Raw genomic sequence first — 19,600 nt, forward strand, 5'->3', positions numbered from 1 at the left:
ATGAATATTGTACTTTTTTGTTGTTGTTGTTTTCCTCTCTCTCAGATTAGTGCAACAGTGCCTGACTTTCTCTGGTGCTTTCCAGATCTGCTTCACTTTCAGTGACAGCACAGAAAACAAAAATTCCTGGTGATAGGCATTTCTTGTCCAGAGTGTCTAGAGCATATTCCACTATCTTTTTCTTGCCGTGGGAGCATGAACCAAAGTTCTTTTCATGGGTGTAAGAGGAAGGATCCTTGGTTTCTGTAATTGCTTCTCTACTTGTCATGGACATCAGCAGGTCGATCCATACCTCCAGTCTGTTTCTATCTTTTGTTAGCAGGATAGGACTCTGGAGAGGTGAGGTTCTGGATTATTTTGTTGAAGTCGTCTACACAAGTAGGTTAGAATGGAATTGTAGTAGTATTTCTAGCTTGGTAGCTAAGGTTACAATATTCTGTGAATATATCAACTGTAGGTGGATGAAGTCTGTTTAGTTAAATAGCTGTCAATCTTTGCTGTTTTCAGGGACAGTCTGTGTGTCTGTTACTTCAAGGTCACACCTCTCAGAAGTCTCAAGTCCACATTTCTTTTTTTTTTTTAATATTTATTTACTTATTTATTCCCTCTTGTTGCTCTTGTTGTTTTATTGTTCTGGTTATTATTGTTGTTCTTGATGTCCTAATTGTTGGATAGGACAGACAGAATTGGAGAGAGGAGGGGAAGACAGAGAAGTGGAGAGAAAGATAGACAACTGCAGACCATCTTCACCTCCTGTGAACTGACTCCCATGCAAGTGTGGAGCCAGAGGCTCAAAGTTGGATATTTATGAGGTCCTTGAGCTTCTCGCCATGTGTGCTTAACCCGTTGCACTACTACCTGACTCCCAAAAGGGAAATCACACAGCACATCAGGAACCTGGAGCTTTTGGTATTAACTAATTCTGGAACTGATGTGCCAGATATAAAAACTGTTTTCCAGTAATCCCTAGGTGTCCTGACTTTGTTTACCAATTCCCAGTTTTACATTTCCTGTAGGTGTAGTGCTTGCTGTCAAACCAAGAGACCTGGCTTGTGGAGTTAAATCACAGTCTGAAGATACTGCTTCTTTTAATTTTCTGACCTGAAGAGAAATTGAGAGAAAGAGGGGAAATGACACTTTCTCAGGTAAATGACATATGCTACATCTGATTCTTTTTTCCTCCTGAGAAAGTTGTATTTTAATTTACAAATGCATTTTATATTATGTTCATTTCACTGCTTCTGATTTGCCTGAATATTTCTCTCAAAAACTTATTTTGTGGGAGTCGGGCTGTAGCACAGCGGGTTAAGCGCAGGTGGCACAAAGCACAAGGACCAGCATAAGGATCCCGGTTCGAACCCTGGCTCCCCACCTGCAGGGGAGTCGCTTCACAGGCAGTGAAGCAGGTCTGCAGGTGTCTATCTTTCTCTCCTCCTGTCTGTCTTCCCCTCCTCTCTCCATTTCTCTCTGTCCTATCCAACAAGACAACAACAATAATAACTACAACAATAAAACAACAAGGGCAACAAAAGGAAATAAATAAATAAAATATTTTTTAAAAAAACTTATTTTGTCACCAGTCTTTGCTGCCATGATATATAGATATAGATATTAGGTAGATATGACAAAAAGAGAGGAGGGGGAGTTGGGTGGTAGCACAATGGGTTAAGCGCAGGTAGCTCAAAGCCAAGGACCGGCATAAGGATCCCGGTTCGAGCCCCCGGCTCCCCACCTGCAGGGGAGTCGCTTCCCAGGTGGTGAAGCAGGTCTGCAGGTGTCTGTCATTCTCTCCCCTCTCTGTCTTCCCCTCCTGTCCTATCCAACATGACGACATCAAAAACAACAACAATGAAAAACAGCAAGGGCAACAAAAGGGAAAATAAATAAATAAATATTAAAAAAAGAGAGAGAGAGAAGGGAGGGAAAGTAAAGATGAAACACTGCAGTACTGTTCCCCCATTGAACCTGGAATGTGTGCTTTCTACTGTGTGTGTCATCATGAAGATCCTATTAAAGATTTTTTTGAGTTTCATGCCCAGCTACTGAGTTTCAATCCCTCACACCACACAGAGACGTGAAGAGGGAAACTTCATTAGTGGACCTCTAGTTTCTTTCCCTTTTCTTTCCCTCATGCTGTATAGGAACTAAATAAAATTATTCTACTAAGAGAAATGAAGTTATCAGAACATATCTACTTATACCCAAAGCCTTTTATTCATTTCTACCCAAGCACTCTGTATGCTATGAAAATACTTATCTTGATGGGTACACCCATCAAGTTAGCCATGTAAGTTACCGTGGGAAAGAACCCACATTCAAGCCAGTTCCAAGTTCTGCTCTCCACCTGCATTGGGGAGGTGGTACTTAACAAGAAGCCAGGTAGGTCTTCAGGAGTCTGCCTTTCTCTCTACCTCTCTATCTGCCCCATTAACTCTCAATTTTATCAGTTGTATTTAGTTACAAACAGACACACAGGACAACAGAAAAAAAAAATCTCTGCCTAGAGCCATAGACTGTAGTGCTGGCACCAATTCCTTGCAATAACTCTGATGGTAGGAGAAAAATTATTATTTAATTATGGCATGCAACAATGGGAAATGCTTTTTTTTTTTAATTTAAGAAAGGATTAATTAACACAACTATAGGGTAGGGAATTCTCCACAGAATTCCCACCACCCATTCTCCATATCCCACCCCCTCCCCTGATAGCTTTCCCATTCTCTATCGCTCTGGGAGCATGGACCCAGGGTCATTGTGGGTTGCAGAAGGTAGAAGGTCTGGCTTCTGTAATTGCTTCCCCGCTGAACATGGGCGTTGACTGTTCGGTCCATACTCCCAGTCTGCCTCTCTCTTTCCCTAGTAGGGTGTGTCTCTGGGGAACACATTGGTGGGGTCTTCAATCCAGGGAAGCCTGGCCAGCATCCTGATGGCACCTGGAACCTGGTGACTGAAAAGAGAGTTAACATAGGAAGCCAAACAAATTGTTGAGCAATCATGGACCCAAAGCTTGGAATAGTGGAGAGGAAGTGTTAGGGAGGTACTCACTGCAAACTCTAGTGTACTTCTGCTTTCAGGTATATGTTTTGCATTTATGGATATAAATATATACCTGCTATAAAAAATATACCTGCTTTCAGGTATATATTTTATATTTATGGAGACGTGTGAACATATGCTCTCTCTCACAGAAACTGGTGTATATCTAGGTTTTGGGACTTTGTTAGAGTGAACCACCTGAGATGAAATTAGAGTATACTATGAAAGGAAAGGTCTCACCCAAGTAATGAAGCTGAAGGGTTGTCATTCCACACGTGAAGTCTCTGGACACAGTCTGAAGTGAAGCATGTCAAGGTGGCAATTGTTGCGTTGGTTAGGTTGTGATCGGCAGATTGAATATTATTTGATATGGATTGGAAGAGGCATACGGGAAAGTGGGCCCTATCCAAGGGGTCCAGGACTGGGGGAAGTAGGGGCTCTATAGTGGAGATGTGAGGTTCCTGCTGTCTTAGGGTTCAAAAGGATAATCGATAGTTAATGTTATCATCACATTATTTGGTAATTGGGTTAACTTTGAAAAGTCCTTTTGTTAGGGTTTGCTGTACAGTACCCAGTATCTTGTATATAGCTGTGCTATTGGATGCTTCTGATCTACTTGGTCTAGGCTTTTGAGAAAGTCCGCATATCAGATACACAGCCTATATATTAAAAAGATTCAGTTTGTGTTTTGAAAAACTTTGAGACATACAATTGATTTTCCCCCTCTCATATTAATTAGTGATTTATATGTCCACATTTTGCTAGGAGTGTACAGAAACACCATTCCCACCACCAAAAGACTGTGACCCATCCCTCCCACCCACTCCCACCCCCCACTGGCCCAGGAAGCTGCATGTCTACCCCTCACCACAGGGTTTTTACTTTGGTGCCCTGGGGAATGCTTTCTTTTCACAGCTTAAATTAAGGCCATTATTCTAATATTTCTATCGAGAAAGGTGTCTGTTCTGCTGTGTCAGATTGTTCACATAATTGACTACCCTGACCCAAGAAATTAATGCAGTGTGGTATTCATGGGTTTAAAAATTGAAAGTTATATGCAAAACTTGTTAGGAAGACTTGTTCCATTCTATTCCTTCATTTCTTTTATCAACATTTTTCTTTTCCCAAGGTACTGCCTTGCACGAATATAATTCTACTTTTTCTGGGCTACTTGTTTATTCAGAGATAGCACAGCTCTGGAGCTCCCCTCTTGCTATTTTGTGATATGCTTCCAGGTCTGGAATCTGGGTCTTATCCATGTCAAGGCACACTCTCAAACTGGTGAATTCTCTCTTTGGCCCTCACATTTAATTAATTAATTAATTTTTATTGATCATTTAATATTGGTATTAAAAGTTTAAAGTATCCAGGACATATAAGTCCACAGTGTTCTCACCACCAGAGTTTTGTGTCCTCACTTCCTCCATTGGCAGGTAACTGCAGTGATTCTACCAGGTATGGGTTCAATGTTATTTCCAAAAATATAATTTTTACTACTGCCCTTCTCTTCCTTTCTAAGTATCACCTAAACCAATAACTAACTACTTCTGAGTGGCATTGCTTTTTTGCTCTTACCTCTCATTGTCCTGATAAAATTGGCTTCCTGAGCCAACTAATCATATTTCCCTAAATATGATTAGCCAACTAATCATAGTTCTCCCATTCTGGGAGTGTGGACAAAAACTGTGTATGTGGTGCAGAAGGTGGGAGTTCTGATTTTTGCTATTGTTTCTCTGTTGGAAATGGACATTGGCAATTTTTTTTTCAATTTTTAGTACCTTTCTTTTCTTTTTTCTGTTTTAATTTCTTTATAGGGGAATTAATGTTTTACATTCCACAATAAATACAATAGTCTGTACATGCATAACCTTTCACAGTTTTCCATATAACAATACAACCCCCAATAGGACCTCTGTTTTCTTTTCTGATCTTGTTTTTCAACTTCTGCTTGAGAGTGAGATCATCCCATACGCATCCTTCTGTTTCTGACTTATTTCACTTAACATGAATTTTTCAAGGTCCATCCAAGATCGGCTGAAAACGGTGAAGTCACCATTTTGTACAGCTGAGTAGTATTCCATTATATATATATACCACATCCTGCTCAGCCACTCATCTGTTGTTGGACACCTGGGTTGCTTCCAGGTTTTGGCTGTTACAAATTGTGCTGCCAAGAACATATGTGTACATAGATCTTTTTGGATGGGTGTGTTGGGTTCCTTAGGATATATCCTCAAGAGAGGAATTTCAGGGTCTTACGGTAGGTCCATTTCTAGTCTTCTGAGAGCCCTCCAGACTGTTCTCCACAGAGATTCAACCAATTGACATTCCCACCAGCTGCAGGAAGGTTCCTCTGACCTCACAACCTCTCCAGCATTAGCTGCTGTTACCTTTTCTGATGTATGACATTCTCACAGGAGTAATGTTGTATCTCATTGTTATCTTTATTTGCATTTCTCTGACAAGAGACTTGGAGCATTTTTTCATGGGTTTCTCGGCCTTTTGGATCTCTTCTGTGGTGAATATTCTGTCCATGTCTTCGCCCCATTTTTTGGATGGGGTTATTTGTTGTTTTGTTATTGAGATTTGCAAGTTCTTTATATATTCTGGTTATTAGCCTTTTGTCTGATGTATGACATGTAAAGATCTTCACCCATTCTGTGAGGGGTCTCTTGGTTGGGGTAGTAGTTTCTTTAGCTGTGCAGAAGCTTTTTAAATTGATGTAGTCCCATAGGTTTATGCTTGTCTTACTCTTTGTAATTGGATTCGTTTCATTGAAGATGTCTTTAAAATTTATGCAGAAAAGAGTTATGTCAATATTTCCCTCTAAGTATTTGATAGTTTCTAGTCTAACATCCATATCTTTTATCCACTTGGAATTTACTTTTGTATTTGGTGAGATATAGTGGTTTGGTTTCATTCTTCTGCATGTTTCACCTCATTTTTCCAACACCATTTGTTGAAGAGACTGCTTTCCCATTTAAACGTCTGGGCACCTTTGTGAAAGATTAGATGTCCATAGGTATGGGGACATTGGGAGTTTTGATCTGTACCCCCAACCTGTTTCTTTCCTTACAAATGTAGGTTTCACGAGAGTTGTAGTTCTAGGGCACATTGACGAAGTCATCTATCCAGAGTATTCAAGATGGAATCATAGCATCTGCAACCTGGTGACTGAAAGACAGTAAGATTAGAGCAGATTAGAATAGGAATTGTTAAGTATAATGAAGCTGTGTAATCTTCTTTAATAAGTATTTTCCTATGGGCCCATGATTTCAGTAATTTTTGCTTGAGCTTGATAGTAACATGAAGATGGACTGAAAATATTATTTGGGAAGATGGCATCAGAGTTGAGAAATGAACTAGAAAACTGGATTAAGGCAGGGAATAGTTCCCAAACTTCATAGTAATGACCAGTAATAATGGAGATATATTTGAGGTCTTGGCCCATCATGTCTATGGGGAATTCCAAGAATTCCCTGACTAATGGTGCTCTCCTTTATCTCCTTTTATTTATTCAATTTTACCAATCAGTGTATCACATTCTAGACCATGAGAGTGAGGTATTTTGTATGTTTGGTGATGAGACAATCATTGACTTCATAAAGTAGATCTTGGATGTCTAATCTGCTGTCAGTATGAAGTGTTTTCTCATATAAATAAATACACTGTATGTTTTAGTGCTCAGTGACCTATGAAGATGTAACAGTGATATTCACTCAAGAGGAGTGGACACTATTAAATTCTTCAGAGAAGAAACTCTACAGAGATGTGATGTGTGAAAATTTTAGAAACATTCTGTCGATAGGTAATTATGATATTCATTCATTTCACAGTGAAAAGACATATTTTTCCATTGTTCAGTGTATGCCGAGACATTGTTAAGTGAAAGGGGCATGATTGTGATTGTGACTCATGATGGATCAAAAATTCAATATATTTTTATCCTCTCTAATATCTTTTGTATTTTTAGAACAGTTACAAGAGAATCATTCCATCAAAGAGCAGTATAACTACCAAGCAAGTAAAAGGTTTGAATTTCAGTCATAATTATACTGTCCTATCCAGAAAGCTACTATGAACTTCTCTGTGATTTTTTTATCTTCATGATTTCCCTAGATGAGTGGACCCTTATGTGTTCCTAAGTTTGTGCTCTTTAGTATTTGAGCTATTTCTTGGCTCGTGCTATAATACAATCTTTTTTTATAAGTCATTTTTTTATATTTAATTATTCCCTTTTGTTGCCCTTGTTGTTGTTATTGATGTCGTAGTTGTTGCATAGGACAGATAGAGGGGGGGAAGACAGAGGGGGTAGAAAGATAGACACCTGCAGACCTGCTTCACCATCTGTGAAACAACTCCCCTGCAGGTGGGCAGCCAGGGGCTCAAACCCAGATCCTTACACTGGTCTTTGCACTTTGCGCCATGTATGCTTAACCCACTGCACTACTGCCCAACTCCCTATAATACAATCTTTTTAAAGAAAAGAGATATATAATGACTGATATAAATAGATAATTCTTAAAGTATTTCATAAAAAAATTATGACATGAATAGCTTCTGCAATAGTTGGTAATTGACTCAAATAATGATGGATGTGATGTATAAGCCTGAGGTTCTCATTTAAATCACTGGCATACATGTAAGAAAATGGTGTTCTGGATTATCATTTCTTTCCACTGATGACAAATTCTCTGACACAGTTAAGAAAGAAATGGAAACTTTTAGAAATAAGGTGGGGGGAAGTCTTGTGGTAGTGCAGCGGGTTAAGCTCACATAGCGAAAAGTGAAAGGATTGGTGTGAGTATCCTGGTTTGAGCCCCCGGCTCCCCACCAGTAGGGAGTCACTTCACAGGTGTTGAAGCAGGTCTACAAGTGTCTATCTTTCTCTCCCTCTCCTCTCTGTCTTCCTCTCCTCTCTCCATTTATCTCTGTCTTGTGCAACTACAACAAAAATAACTCCAACAATAAAACCAACAAGGAGAACAAAAGGGAATAAATAAAGAAATAGAATATTAAAAAATAAATAAATAGATACAATATTGCTGTCAGTATATTATTCTGTACAAACATTTTTAGTCAAATGTATTGATAATGTCTATGAATTTTGGTCATTTATGTATAATAATGACCTGCATTTCCTTAATAAAGTTTCCTTTTTTTCATTACAATATCATTAAGTAAATTTTCACTTTTTTCCAGTAATACAGTAGAAATCTCTGAGGCCAAAGAACAAAGTCAAAATGGTGGGAATCCTCAAGAATGTGAAGTATACAACAAAGAATTGACTTATTCCAGTCAGCTTAAAAGACAGAGAAGAATTCCCATTGGAAAGAAACCTTATCAACGTAAACATTGTAGTAAAACATTCAGTCAAACCGGTGATCTTCACAGACATGAATGTAAACAGTGTAGGAAAACATTCAGTTGTTCCAGTAAACTTCAGACACATGAAAGAACGCACAGTGGAGAGAAGCCCTATGAATGTAAACAATGTTGTAAAACATTCAGTCGATGCAGTTATCTTCGGATACATGAAAGAACTCACAGTGGAGAGAAACCCTATGAATGTAAACAATGTAGGAAAACATTCAGTCAGTCCAGTCATCTTCAAACACATGAAAGAACTCACAGTGGAGAGAAGCCCTATGAATGTAAACAATGTGGTAAAACATTCAGTCAATCCAATAGTCTTTTGAGACATGAAAGAACGCACAGTGGAGAGAAACCCTATGAATGTAAACAATGTAGGAAAACATTCAGTAATAACAGTGCTCTTCGGAATCATGAAAGAACGCACAGGGGTGAGAAGCCCTATGAATGTAAACAGTGTTGTAAAACATTCAGTCAATCCAGTCATCTTCGGACACATGAAAGAACTCACAGTGGAGAGAAACCCTATGAATGTCAACAATGTAGGAAAACATTCAGTGCTTCCTGTTCTCTTCGGAAACATGAAAGAAAGCACAGTGGAGAGAAGCCCTATGAATGTAAACAGTGTAGGAAAACATTGAGTTCTTCCAATAGTCTTTGGAGGCATGAAAGAATTCACAGTGGAGAGAAACCCTATGAAAGTAAACAGTGTAGGAAAACATTCAGTTGTTCCAGTAATCTTAGGACACATGAAAGAACGCACAGTGGAGAGAAGCCCTATGAATGTAAACAGTCTAGTAAAACATTCAGACAATCCTGTCATCTTCTGACACATGATAGAATTCACAGTGGAGAGAACATCTTGGAATGGAAACAATGTAGTAAAGCCTTTGGTGATTCCTCTACTCATCAGGTACTTAAAAGAACTCACAGTGGAGAGCAAGCCTATGAATATAGATGATGCAGTGGAATATTCAGTCAATTCAGTCATCTTTAATCACAAGAAATAATGCACAATGGAGAGAAACCCTAGTATTATAGATAATACAGAAAACCTTTCAGTTCTTCCACTACTCATAGAGCATATGAAAATAAGCACAGTGTTACTTAAACAGTGAGTTTGGTAATCTTCAGTCACATAAATGTGTTCACAGTGCAGATAAAACATTAAGTAAAATTTTAAAAATAGAGATCATATTTTCTTTTTTATTTATTTTTATTATTTATTCCCTTTTGTTGCCCTTGTTTTATTGTTGTAGTTATAATTGATGTTCTTGTTGGATAGGACAGAGAGAAATGAAGAGAGGAGGGGAAGACGGAGAGGGAGAGAATGATAGATACCTGCAAACCTGCTTCACCACCTGTAAAGTGACGCCCCTGCAGGTGGTAAGCCGGGGACTCAGACTGAAATCCTTGCACCAGTCCTGGTACTTTATGCCACATTTGCTTAACCCACTATGCTACCGCCCGACTCCCAAGTTCATATTTTCTTCATAATCTACATATACTACATATACCCATCCCTATATGCTTGTAAGGAATATGAATAATATGTATTTCCATTCTTTATCTCTAATTTTATTTTTTAAATCTAAATATGTATTTTTTCATGTAGAATGATAGGGAGAGATACAGATAGAATGAGACTTCACTCTGCTACACGTCTGTGCTGCTGGGGATTGAATTTGGGACTTCCTGCTTGAGAGTCTAAAGCTATATTACTGCACCACCTCCTGGACTATCTTCATCTTCAGTTCTAATACATAGAAAAGCCCACTGGATACTGAAAGTCTATTAATGTGAAAATTGTTAAATATTTAAATAAAGTGACATTTTTCACACATAGGAATGCACTAGCATTAGAAACAAGACCTTGGGACTGGGTGGTGGTGCATCTGGTTGAGTACATATGTTATAATGTGTAAGCATCCAGGTTCAAGACCCTGATCCCCACCTGCTATGGGATAGTTTCATGAGTGGTTCCACAAAAAAAAAAAAAGAAAGAAAGATAGAAAAATTAACATAGCAGGCAAAGGAACAGAAAGATATTCAGCAGATTATGGGGTACAGGGGTGAAGAGGGAGTGCCATTAGTACAGGACTTCCAATTGGGAGATGACAAACTGCAGACAGTGATGGTCATATATTGTGAATTCTGAAAGCTCATGGAGAGTACTATTTAAAGTTTTAAAATGCTACACTTACATAGCCACATTAAATGCTACACTTACATAGCCACATTAAATGCTACACTTACATAGCCACATTAAATGCCACTTACATAGCCACATTAAATGCTACACTTACATAGCCACATTAAAACCAATCATGATGCTCAGCATATTTCTTAAATGTCTTCTTCATTAAAAGAAGAGTATCATGGGTAGACAGCATAAGGCATATGTAATGATAATCTCTACTGAGGCTCCAAAGTCCCAGATTCAATCCCCTAATCCCCTACACCATCATAAATCAGAGCTGAATGTTGCTGATTTACAAAAAAAGAAATCGTCTGTTATGTAGTATTGATAACCCAACTTAATATTTTTGGACAAATAGCTACAAACAAGAAAATTAGACTGAATGTGTTAAAATTAAAAGGTAACTGATATAGTTATATCTGTACTAATAATACTAAATTAATTTCCATGGGACATTCTAGACGATGTTCTGTTCATTGTCTTCTCAAAATTCAACACAAATAGATATGCAGTAAATTTTGGATGCTAAAATATATTAGGAGTGAATTAGAAAAAATATGAAAGCAAATTTAAACATACAATTATAGCTTTAATAAAATATAAATGTATATCTAATTGAAATTCAAAAAATAGTCATCAGGTATTACAGAATTTATTGCCTGTATGATAAAACCATTGCTATAGGAAATATTTTTTCCTTTGTTTAATTAGACGAAAGAGAGAGGGATGGGGAGAGGAGGGATAGTTAAGGAGGGAGAGAGAGATCTGTGGTACTGCTTCACCACTAGTTGAGTTTCCCCTGCAGCTGGGGACAAGAGTTTTAACACAGACCCTTGCTCAACTAGGTTTGTGAACTCAACTAGGTGTGCTTAGCACACACCATAATCCTTTAGAGAACATCTTACTTTAGTTCAGACACAGCCTCTGAGCTGGGACAGGTCACCTCCTTGAAGAACTGCTAATTCCTCTTCTCAGTCTTCCTTTTCATGCGAGAAAATGAATTGTGGTATGATCTAAAAGGTGGTGCAGTAGATAAAGCATTGGGCTCTCAAGCAGGAGGTACTGAATTTGGACCCGACAATACATGTACCAGAGTGATGTCTGGTTTTTTTTGTTTTTTTTTTTAAGGAGACATTAACAAAACCATAGGCTAGGAGGGGTGCAAATCCACACAATTCTCACCACCAGATCTCTGTATCCTATCCCCTCCCCTGATAGCTTTCCCATTCTTTATCCCTCAGGGAGTATGAACCCAAGGGCATTATGGGTTGCAGAAGGTGGAATGTCTAGCTTCTGTAACTGCTTCCCTGCTGAACATGGGTGTTGACTGGTCAGTCCATACTCCCAGTCTGCCTCTTTCCCTAGTAGGGTGGGTCTCTGGGGAAGCGGTGCTCTAGGACACATTGGTGGGTTTGTCCAGGGAAGTGTGGTTGGCATCATGCTGGCCTCTGGAACCTGGTGGCTGAAAAGAGAGTTAACAAACAAAGCCAAACAAATTGTTGAAATAGTGCAAATGAAGTGTTGAAGGGTAGTCACTGCAGACTATTGTGTACTTTTGCTTTCAGGTATATATTTTGCCCTAGTTAGTGGATACGTGTGAAGATATGCTCTATCTCAGGGGACCTGATCTATGTCTAGGTTTTGGGACTGTTAGGAAGTGAACACCCTGGAATGGAACTAGAGAATACTATGAAAAGAAAGGTCTCACCTGAATAATGAAGCTGAAGGGTTATCATTCCACACCTGAAGTCTCTGGACACAGTCTAAAGTGAAGCATGCTGAGGTGGCACTTGTGTAGATTAGGTTGTGATCGGCGGATGCAATATTATTTGATATGAATTGAGAGAAGCATACAGGAAAGTGTGCCCCATGCGAAGGTTCCAGGACTAGGAGAAATATAGGCTCTGTAGTGGAAATGTGAGGTTCCTACTGTCTTAAGGTTCAAGAAGACAATGGATAGTTATTGTTATCATCACATTATTTGGTAATTGGGTTAACTTTAAAAAGTCCCTTTGTTAGGATTTGCTGTATAATACCCAACATCTTGTATATAGCTGTGTCACCAGTTGTTTCTGTTCTCCCTGGCCTAGGCTTTTGAGAGAGTCAACATATCAAAGACTCAGCCTATGTATTAAAAAGACTTTGCTTTAAAAAATTTGATACATATAATCTGTTTTTCCTCTCATATTAATTAAAAAGTAAGCCATCTACATCAAACAAGAAAAACTTTCATGAGAGATACAGTCATCCTCTGTTTCCCTTATACTCACTCACCTTCCTGGTAACCTCCATGCAAACAGACCATTTTGCTGTTTCAACTTAATTTAGGAGTCAATTGAGGGGGAAGAAATTGTATTACATTTTTCATCCTTTGCTTTCTTCACATCTGAGCATTTTTCCACACAGGACATCTACAGGCACAGATAGTCCTCAGAGGGTGTTTGGTTGTTTGGACTCTTGGAGTGCAGGTCTTGAGTTCTGGATTCCATCCCGAAGGCCTGAAAAGACCCTGTCTGTGGCTGAATTAGGTGAAAAGTGTGAGTTGGACTGCTGTGCCTGCCTTTTCTAGCTTCAGGTCCAGAGCAAGGCTGGCTCCCATTGACTGGAAAGAGCGCTACTTCCTGTCAGCATCCAGGTCCTAGAATCTTAAGGCTAACTAACATAGCCTCTGAGGTTTGGGTGAATTTTGCCCCAGTGCCCTTTTCTGTGTGGGTGCTGTGCCTCAAAGAACTTTTGCATATTTAATAGGGGCTGTAATCCCATCTTCTGGATGCTTTGACCATTGTGTTAGCTCCTCCCAATGCCCCTAGGGCCTACGGTCAACTAAGTAGGATTTAAGATTTCAGTGTAAGGGTTTGGGCACATAAGTTCACAGCAACCAACATATGTGACCTAGGTTTTGAGAACTGTTTAGTTTTTTCCTATTTTCTTATAGAGGCTGGCATATATATCCTTTTGAAACATTGTGTTTAATTTGCACCATAGATACCAACTCCTTCACCCCTGCAACCAGGAAGGGCAAGGATGGGACACATGGAGACAGGTTTGCACTTGGCCTGGAAATTTGAATACACATCCCTCCAGAGACCCCGTTGTCTTCCCCCTCTTTCTTCTTCCCCCTCTTCTTCTTTCCCCTCTTTCCCCTCTTGTTCCCCCTCTTATTCCTTTCGGGCTTACCTTTCAGTAGAGACATCCGACTCCAGGGATTCGATCACAGGCCTCTGGCTTCACATTCATTAACTTAACCTCTTGACCACAGCCATCACCCATGTGTGGGGGGAGGGAGGTTTCTAGTCATCTTTACTTCTATCCATAATCAGGAAAACCTGCAAGGACCCACTTCCTGCTTCCAATCACACCTTTCAGATGTTTTCCCTTCTCCAGCTCACTCTGGCCCTCTTTCTTCCCTTTCCATGCCATAGCTTCACAAAGACCAAACCATCCCTAAGTACCACACTTTTTCAAATCATTGCTAAGTAACCCATTATTTCTCTTCTTTTTACTTATTAATGCTTTTGTTATTTTTGCTTTTTTAAGGCTCTGCATAAATTCTGCATAAGCTCTTCCATTTCCTCCAATTATGTCATCGGGAATTCAATAGGAATTCTATTGATTTTATAGATTGCAGATTGCTGCTGAGAAGTCACAAGGATCCGAGACTTGAACTAAGGAGGGGACTGGTAGGGAGTTGGGAGAACTGGGTATTCTTGGGGCCCATTTATCTTTGGTTCCTTGGTTTACTGAAAGACTTCTAGAAATCCACCTGTCACACCTAAAATAGAGACTGTGTACCCAACACAAGAATTTCAAACTTAATTGGGAAAAGTCTTTGGTGATTTCTTATATGAGATTCGCATTGTTTGGATAGGAAAGAGGTTTTTTTTTTATAGATTGCCTTGGTCAATTAATTAAGGAATCCTTGGTGGTGGTTGCTAATTATTGGTGTTTATAACAAAATGGAATGTTTTCTAAAACATTTGTTTTTGGCAATATCAGCGCCTTATGCAAGCACAATTTCATCACTCCACACCAACTTCTTCATATGTAAATGTCAGAAAGAGTAATATTGAAAACATGGGAAAATAAGAAAACACAAAGCAAACCTTAAACTGGGTTTAGTGTATTGCACCAAAGTAAAAGACTCTCGAGTTGGAGTGGAGGGTTCAGGTACTAGAACATAATGGCATCCCACTTAACGGGATTCGAACGCAGACCTCTGGCTTCACATCCAGCGACTCAACCACTCACCCAGGCCCTTCAGCCATGCTGGGGGAAGGTTCCTAGTAACAGCTCCTGTTGATAATAAAGAAAACCTGCAACCACCCACTTCCTGGCTCCCATCACACTTTTCACATGCTTGCACTTAGCCCTCTCACTCTTGCCCTCTTTCCTCCCTTTCTATGGTTTATCTCCACAATCTGTAGTACACACACAAACACACACACACCTGCAATTTTTACGTCATCATGACTGGTGTTTCATTATTTCAGGCTGAATTTTTTTCTAGTAGATTACACCCATGAGCGGTCAGGTGGTGGTGCACCTGGTAAAGCACACACAGTACTGTAAACAAGGTTGCAGATACAAGTCCCTGATTCCCACCTGAAGGGGAAAAAGCTTTATGAGTGCTGGAGCAGGGCTGTAGGTGTCTCTCTGTTTCTCTCCCTCTCTGTCGCCCCTCCCCTCTCAATTCCTCTCCAGTAATGAACAAATAAAAACAGTAGATTATAACCAGGCACACACACTCATGGCATCAAGGTGAAGGGAAGCGAGCTCATAGCACAAAAGCCTGTCTCTGTGTGTTAGGGACGGGGCTTGAACCTGGATTGTGCCATGACAAAGCAAGTTCATTGTGCACAGTGGTTTTGCATGTAGGAATGGCACTTGGGTTCACAAAACTGTTGTTCTCTTCCTAAGATGTTCCCCAACTTGGCTCTTCCCATTCCCATGCTGTCTGTAATTTTCAGGGAAGACTCCTTTGGGAGGTTCTGAATACCTATCCTCAGCTGCATTCTGCTGCGTGTCCACAACGTGGCAGCAAACCCAGTAATTGTGACATCAATAACTACAACAATAAAGCAACTAGGGCAACAAAAGGAAATAAATAAATTGTGGGAAATTGTGCAGATGTGGTTGAGTTAGGCAGTCACCCTATGCTAGTATGTATGGCCAGTTCCTTTATCTACATACCAATCTTCTGCTTTGTCTTATAAATGACTAAAGGTCTTCTCCCCACCACCTTACCCCCTCAGTGTATTGCTAATTCCCACCAACTAAAACCATAGCAATGATAGCTAAGGAAATTCCCAGAGTGCCTTTTTCTTTTCTCCACCCCCTTTCCTAGCCATCTCCGTTCCCAACTTGCCACTTCCGATTTTATCCCATAAAACCCACTTCTGTTCCTGGATTTGCTCTCTTTTTCACCTGTGTGCCAACCTGGAGAAGGGCTGGCATGTAGAGCAGGAGGCGGCCATTGTGATTTGGCACCACATGGCTTAACCAGCTGTGCTCACACCCAACTCTGGGGCTCCTGCATCAATAAAGAATTGTATGACCATGCCATCACGAGTTCTTGGTCTCCCTCCAGTGATGCTAGAACAACATTCTGGCAACCAAACGCGGAGCCAATGTCTCCACACAAATGGCAGATGTATGAAGGCGCTCCAGATAGGTATACAGCCTTGGCTCTCTGCAGCCTTGTGTTTTACGGAGGCACTGCAATTCTTTTTCTCCCGCTTCTTATTTTTCTGAGACCTCTCCATCATGGGCAACCTTCCTCCTTATAAAGAGGTTTCCCAAACTTTGTACTCTTTTTTTCATGAGACAGGTTTTCTATCTCTGGCACATTTTGTTTGGGGCCACAACTTGGATCCTCTTGACTATGGTCACAGCTTTCAGGAGATATGCAGGGCCGCCTCCCAAAAGGCTAAGGTATCTTGAGGCTGCAATCCAAGGGTTAAAGGAGATGTTCATTACCCTTACCCAGCACCATACATGCTTTCTAGTGATCGCAAAGCCTGCCCCTATCCTGACCCATCCTAAGCCCTCTGCATTTTGCCCAGAGGCTCCTGTTTTTTCAGACACGTGTCTGGCTGCTGCTGCTGCTTCTGTGACCCCTTCCACTACTGCTATGCCGCTATCTGACACAGAATATCTTTGCCAGCTTCATGACAGAGCTTTTCCACCAGAGCAAGTCCACACATTCCCGGTAAATGCTACCCCCAATACACAGAGACCTCAGGCGTGTACCCGTATTTCTCCTCAGATCTTAAGGAACTTTGTCAGGCAATTAAGGAGAACGGACTTCCTGCTCCATGGACCAGATCCATTTTACAATGCCTTCTCCAGAACCTTAATACCCCCAAAGATTGGAGGGTCGGAACTCGCTCTATGCTCCCAGGCCCACTCTTCCTTCAATAGGAAGCATTTTTCAGAGACGAATGCCTGCAGCAATCCCACAGGAACAGTAAGAACCAGCCTAACTGGGATTTTGAGGCCCTTTTTGGGGTGGGATGCTGGGAGACAGGACTTCAGCAAGCAGACAGGAATTTTCCCACCGGCTATTTTGATCAGGTACGCCTCTGTGCATTATAAGCATGGGAGCAGTTAACACCCCCCACGAGAGTGGCCTCAGCTCTCATTCTCTCCCTTCGCCAAGAACCTCTAGCTAAATTCATTACCAGGGTTCAATCAGGATTAGAGAGAAAGATTCATGATCCTGATGCCCATTTTCTCTTAAGGCAAGCAGAGGTTCCCCAGAGTTGGGAACTCCTTCCAGGACCACGTCTACATGGCGTGTGAGGATTGACACAAGATTTTCTCACACGAGATTCGCTGGTGTGGGAAGACCTGGCTGGGACTACCAGACGCTTTTATCCTTTGATAGCTGATATTAGCACCAATTTATTGGGCACAGACTTGCTGGAATCTCGTGATGTGGTAATATCCTCAGACGCATCTACAGGGCATCAGACTCACTCCCGTGAGACTTCTAGATCTGACCAGCACCTCCAATACTAACTGACACTGTTTGTAACAAACTCCCTGCTTAGACTGGCTTTCTAAGGAGCCTGTCTGTCCTCTCTCCATTTCTCTCTGTTCTATCCAACAACGATGACATCAATAACAATAATTACAACAACAATAAAAAGGGCACCAAAAGGGAAAAATAAGTAAAACAAAATAAGAGAATTTCAAATAGAGACACAGCAGAGGAACAAGGGGGAGGGGCCTATTCCAGGTAGCCAACAGGTGAGGCCCAGAGCTGATGAAGCTTCCTGTATGTGAACAGTGCTGATGTCACAGAGAGAGGGAGAAGAATGGTGGGGATCTGCAGTGCAATCACACCTGCTCATGAAAAAAACACTACAGAAAATAGGAGTAGATGGAAAATTCCTTAAGATAGTGGAGTCCATGAACGGCAAACCTATAGCCAACATCATACTCAATGGGCAGAAGTTGAAACTTGATTTATTTTAAAGTCTATTGTGTTAGATATGAGAATAGCTGTTCCTTTGTACCCCCACCCTTATGTGGCCATTAGCTTGTATGATAGTTTTCCACCCTTTCCTTTGAGTCTGTGTTTGTCTTCTTGAGTTAGGTGGGATTCCTGCAGACAACATATGGTTGGGTTGTGGTTTTTGATCCACCTTCATACTCTGTGCCTTTTAATAGGTGAATTCAGGCCACTGACACTTTTAATAAAGGTTGAAGATATATTTTATATATTTATTTTCCCTTTTGTTGTTCTTATTTTTTTTAATTTATTTCTTTATTGGGGAATTTATGTTTTACATTCAACAGTAAATAGTTTGTACATGCATAACATTCCCCAGTTTCCCAATGTTGTTCTTATTTTTTATTGTTGTTGTAATTATTATTGTTGTTGCTATTGATGTTGTCATTGTTAGACAGGACATAGAAATGGAGGAGGGGAAGACAAGAGGGGGAGAGAAAGATATCTGAGGACCTACTTCACCACCTGTGAAGTGACTCCCCTGCAGGTGGGGAGCCAGGGGCTCAAACCAGATTCCTTATGCACATCCTTGCTCTTTGAGTACTGGAACAACTGAATGCTTTACTATATTGTTTACATTTATAAGGTTTCCCTCCACTGTGAATTATTTCATGTTTGTGAAGATTACTGGAAGAAATGAATTTTTTACTGCATTGCTTACACTCATGGTTTTCTCCACTGTGAGTTCTCTCATGTATCCAAAGATAATTGGAATGACTAAATGCTTTACTACATTGTTTACATTCATAGGATTTCTCTCCACTGTGTTCTTTCATGTGCCCAAAGATGACTGGAAAAACTGATTGTTTTACTACACTGTTTACATTCGTAAGATTTCTTTTCAGTGTGAATTCTAAAGGACCTGAAACCTGTACCACAGTTAAAACATATCCTCGCTACATGCTCTTCTTGTGCAAGTCTCATAAAGACACCTGCTATCCAGACCCTTGGGGTTAACCCCCGAGGTTTAAAAGCTAATGCTATTTGGCATTTTTATGTCACCCACACACCAAACTTTGGCAAACAAAAATATGTGTTTGTCTCAATTGATACCTTTTCTAAATTTATGTGGGCTACAGCTCAGACAGGAGAAAGTGCTAAAAAGCTTGTAAGCCATATGCTCTCTTGTTTTGCCGTTATGGGGGTCCCATTATTTTTGAAAACAGACAATGCACCTATGTTTACAAGCAAACAATTTAAAGATTTTTGTTCCCTCTGGAATATTACTCATACCACGGGCATTCCCTACAATCCACAGGGACAAGGCATTGTCGAGAGGGCCCATCAAACTCTGAAGGCTCAACTAAATAAAGATAAAGGAGGAACATATCCCCCCAATATCCAGCTAGCAAAAGCCTTAACTACATTAAATCTCTTTAATATTTATAATAACTCGGCCTTACCCCCTATTATTCTTCACTGGCAAACACCATCTACCCTCCCATCTATTAAGGTCAAATGGAGAGACCCACTCG

The 19,600-nt window shown here is 40.3% G+C and overlaps 3 protein-coding genes and 1 long non-coding RNA gene across 5 annotated transcripts in view; 3 read left to right on the forward strand and 1 right to left on the reverse strand.

Annotated features, from left to right (window-relative positions):
- LOC103127055 (zinc finger protein 709-like) overlaps nucleotides 1-19,600 on the reverse strand; it is a 1,044,365-nt gene that overhangs the window by 601,788 nt on the left and 422,977 nt on the right. The window lies entirely within an intron of this gene.
- The window catches only part of LOC132535598 (zinc finger protein 709-like), a 306,876-nt gene that overhangs the window by 244,498 nt on the left and 42,778 nt on the right, over nucleotides 1-19,600 (forward strand). The gene's annotated exons all lie outside the window — the stretch shown is intronic.
- LOC132535606 (uncharacterized) lies at nucleotides 6,653-7,238 on the forward strand. Its single transcript, XR_009547361.1, has 2 exons — nucleotides 6,653-6,844; nucleotides 7,010-7,238. It is a non-coding gene; the product is annotated as an uncharacterized LOC132535606 (long non-coding RNA).
- On the forward strand, nucleotides 7,586-11,148 carry LOC132535615 (zinc finger protein 709-like). The gene is made up of 2 exons (XM_060182213.1): nucleotides 7,586-7,608; nucleotides 8,188-11,148. Exons 1-2 carry the CDS (start codon nucleotides 7,586-7,588, stop codon nucleotides 9,368-9,370), a joined length of 1,206 nt encoding a protein of 401 aa, XP_060038196.1. The 3' UTR covers nucleotides 9,371-11,148.

The sequence above is a fragment of the Erinaceus europaeus genome, chromosome 23 (genome assembly GCF_950295315.1).
Source record: "Erinaceus europaeus chromosome 23, mEriEur2.1, whole genome shotgun sequence".
NCBI classification, from domain to species: domain Eukaryota; kingdom Metazoa; phylum Chordata; class Mammalia; order Eulipotyphla; family Erinaceidae; genus Erinaceus; species Erinaceus europaeus.

Coding starts and splice junctions, on each gene's coding strand:
- LOC132535615 (XM_060182213.1), top strand. CDS start 7,586: ATGAATAGCTTCTGCAATAGTTG. Junction 7,609..8,187: donor AATAGCTTCTGCAATAGTTG/GTAATTGACTCA, acceptor TCCTTAATAAAG/TTTCCTTTTTTTCATTACAA.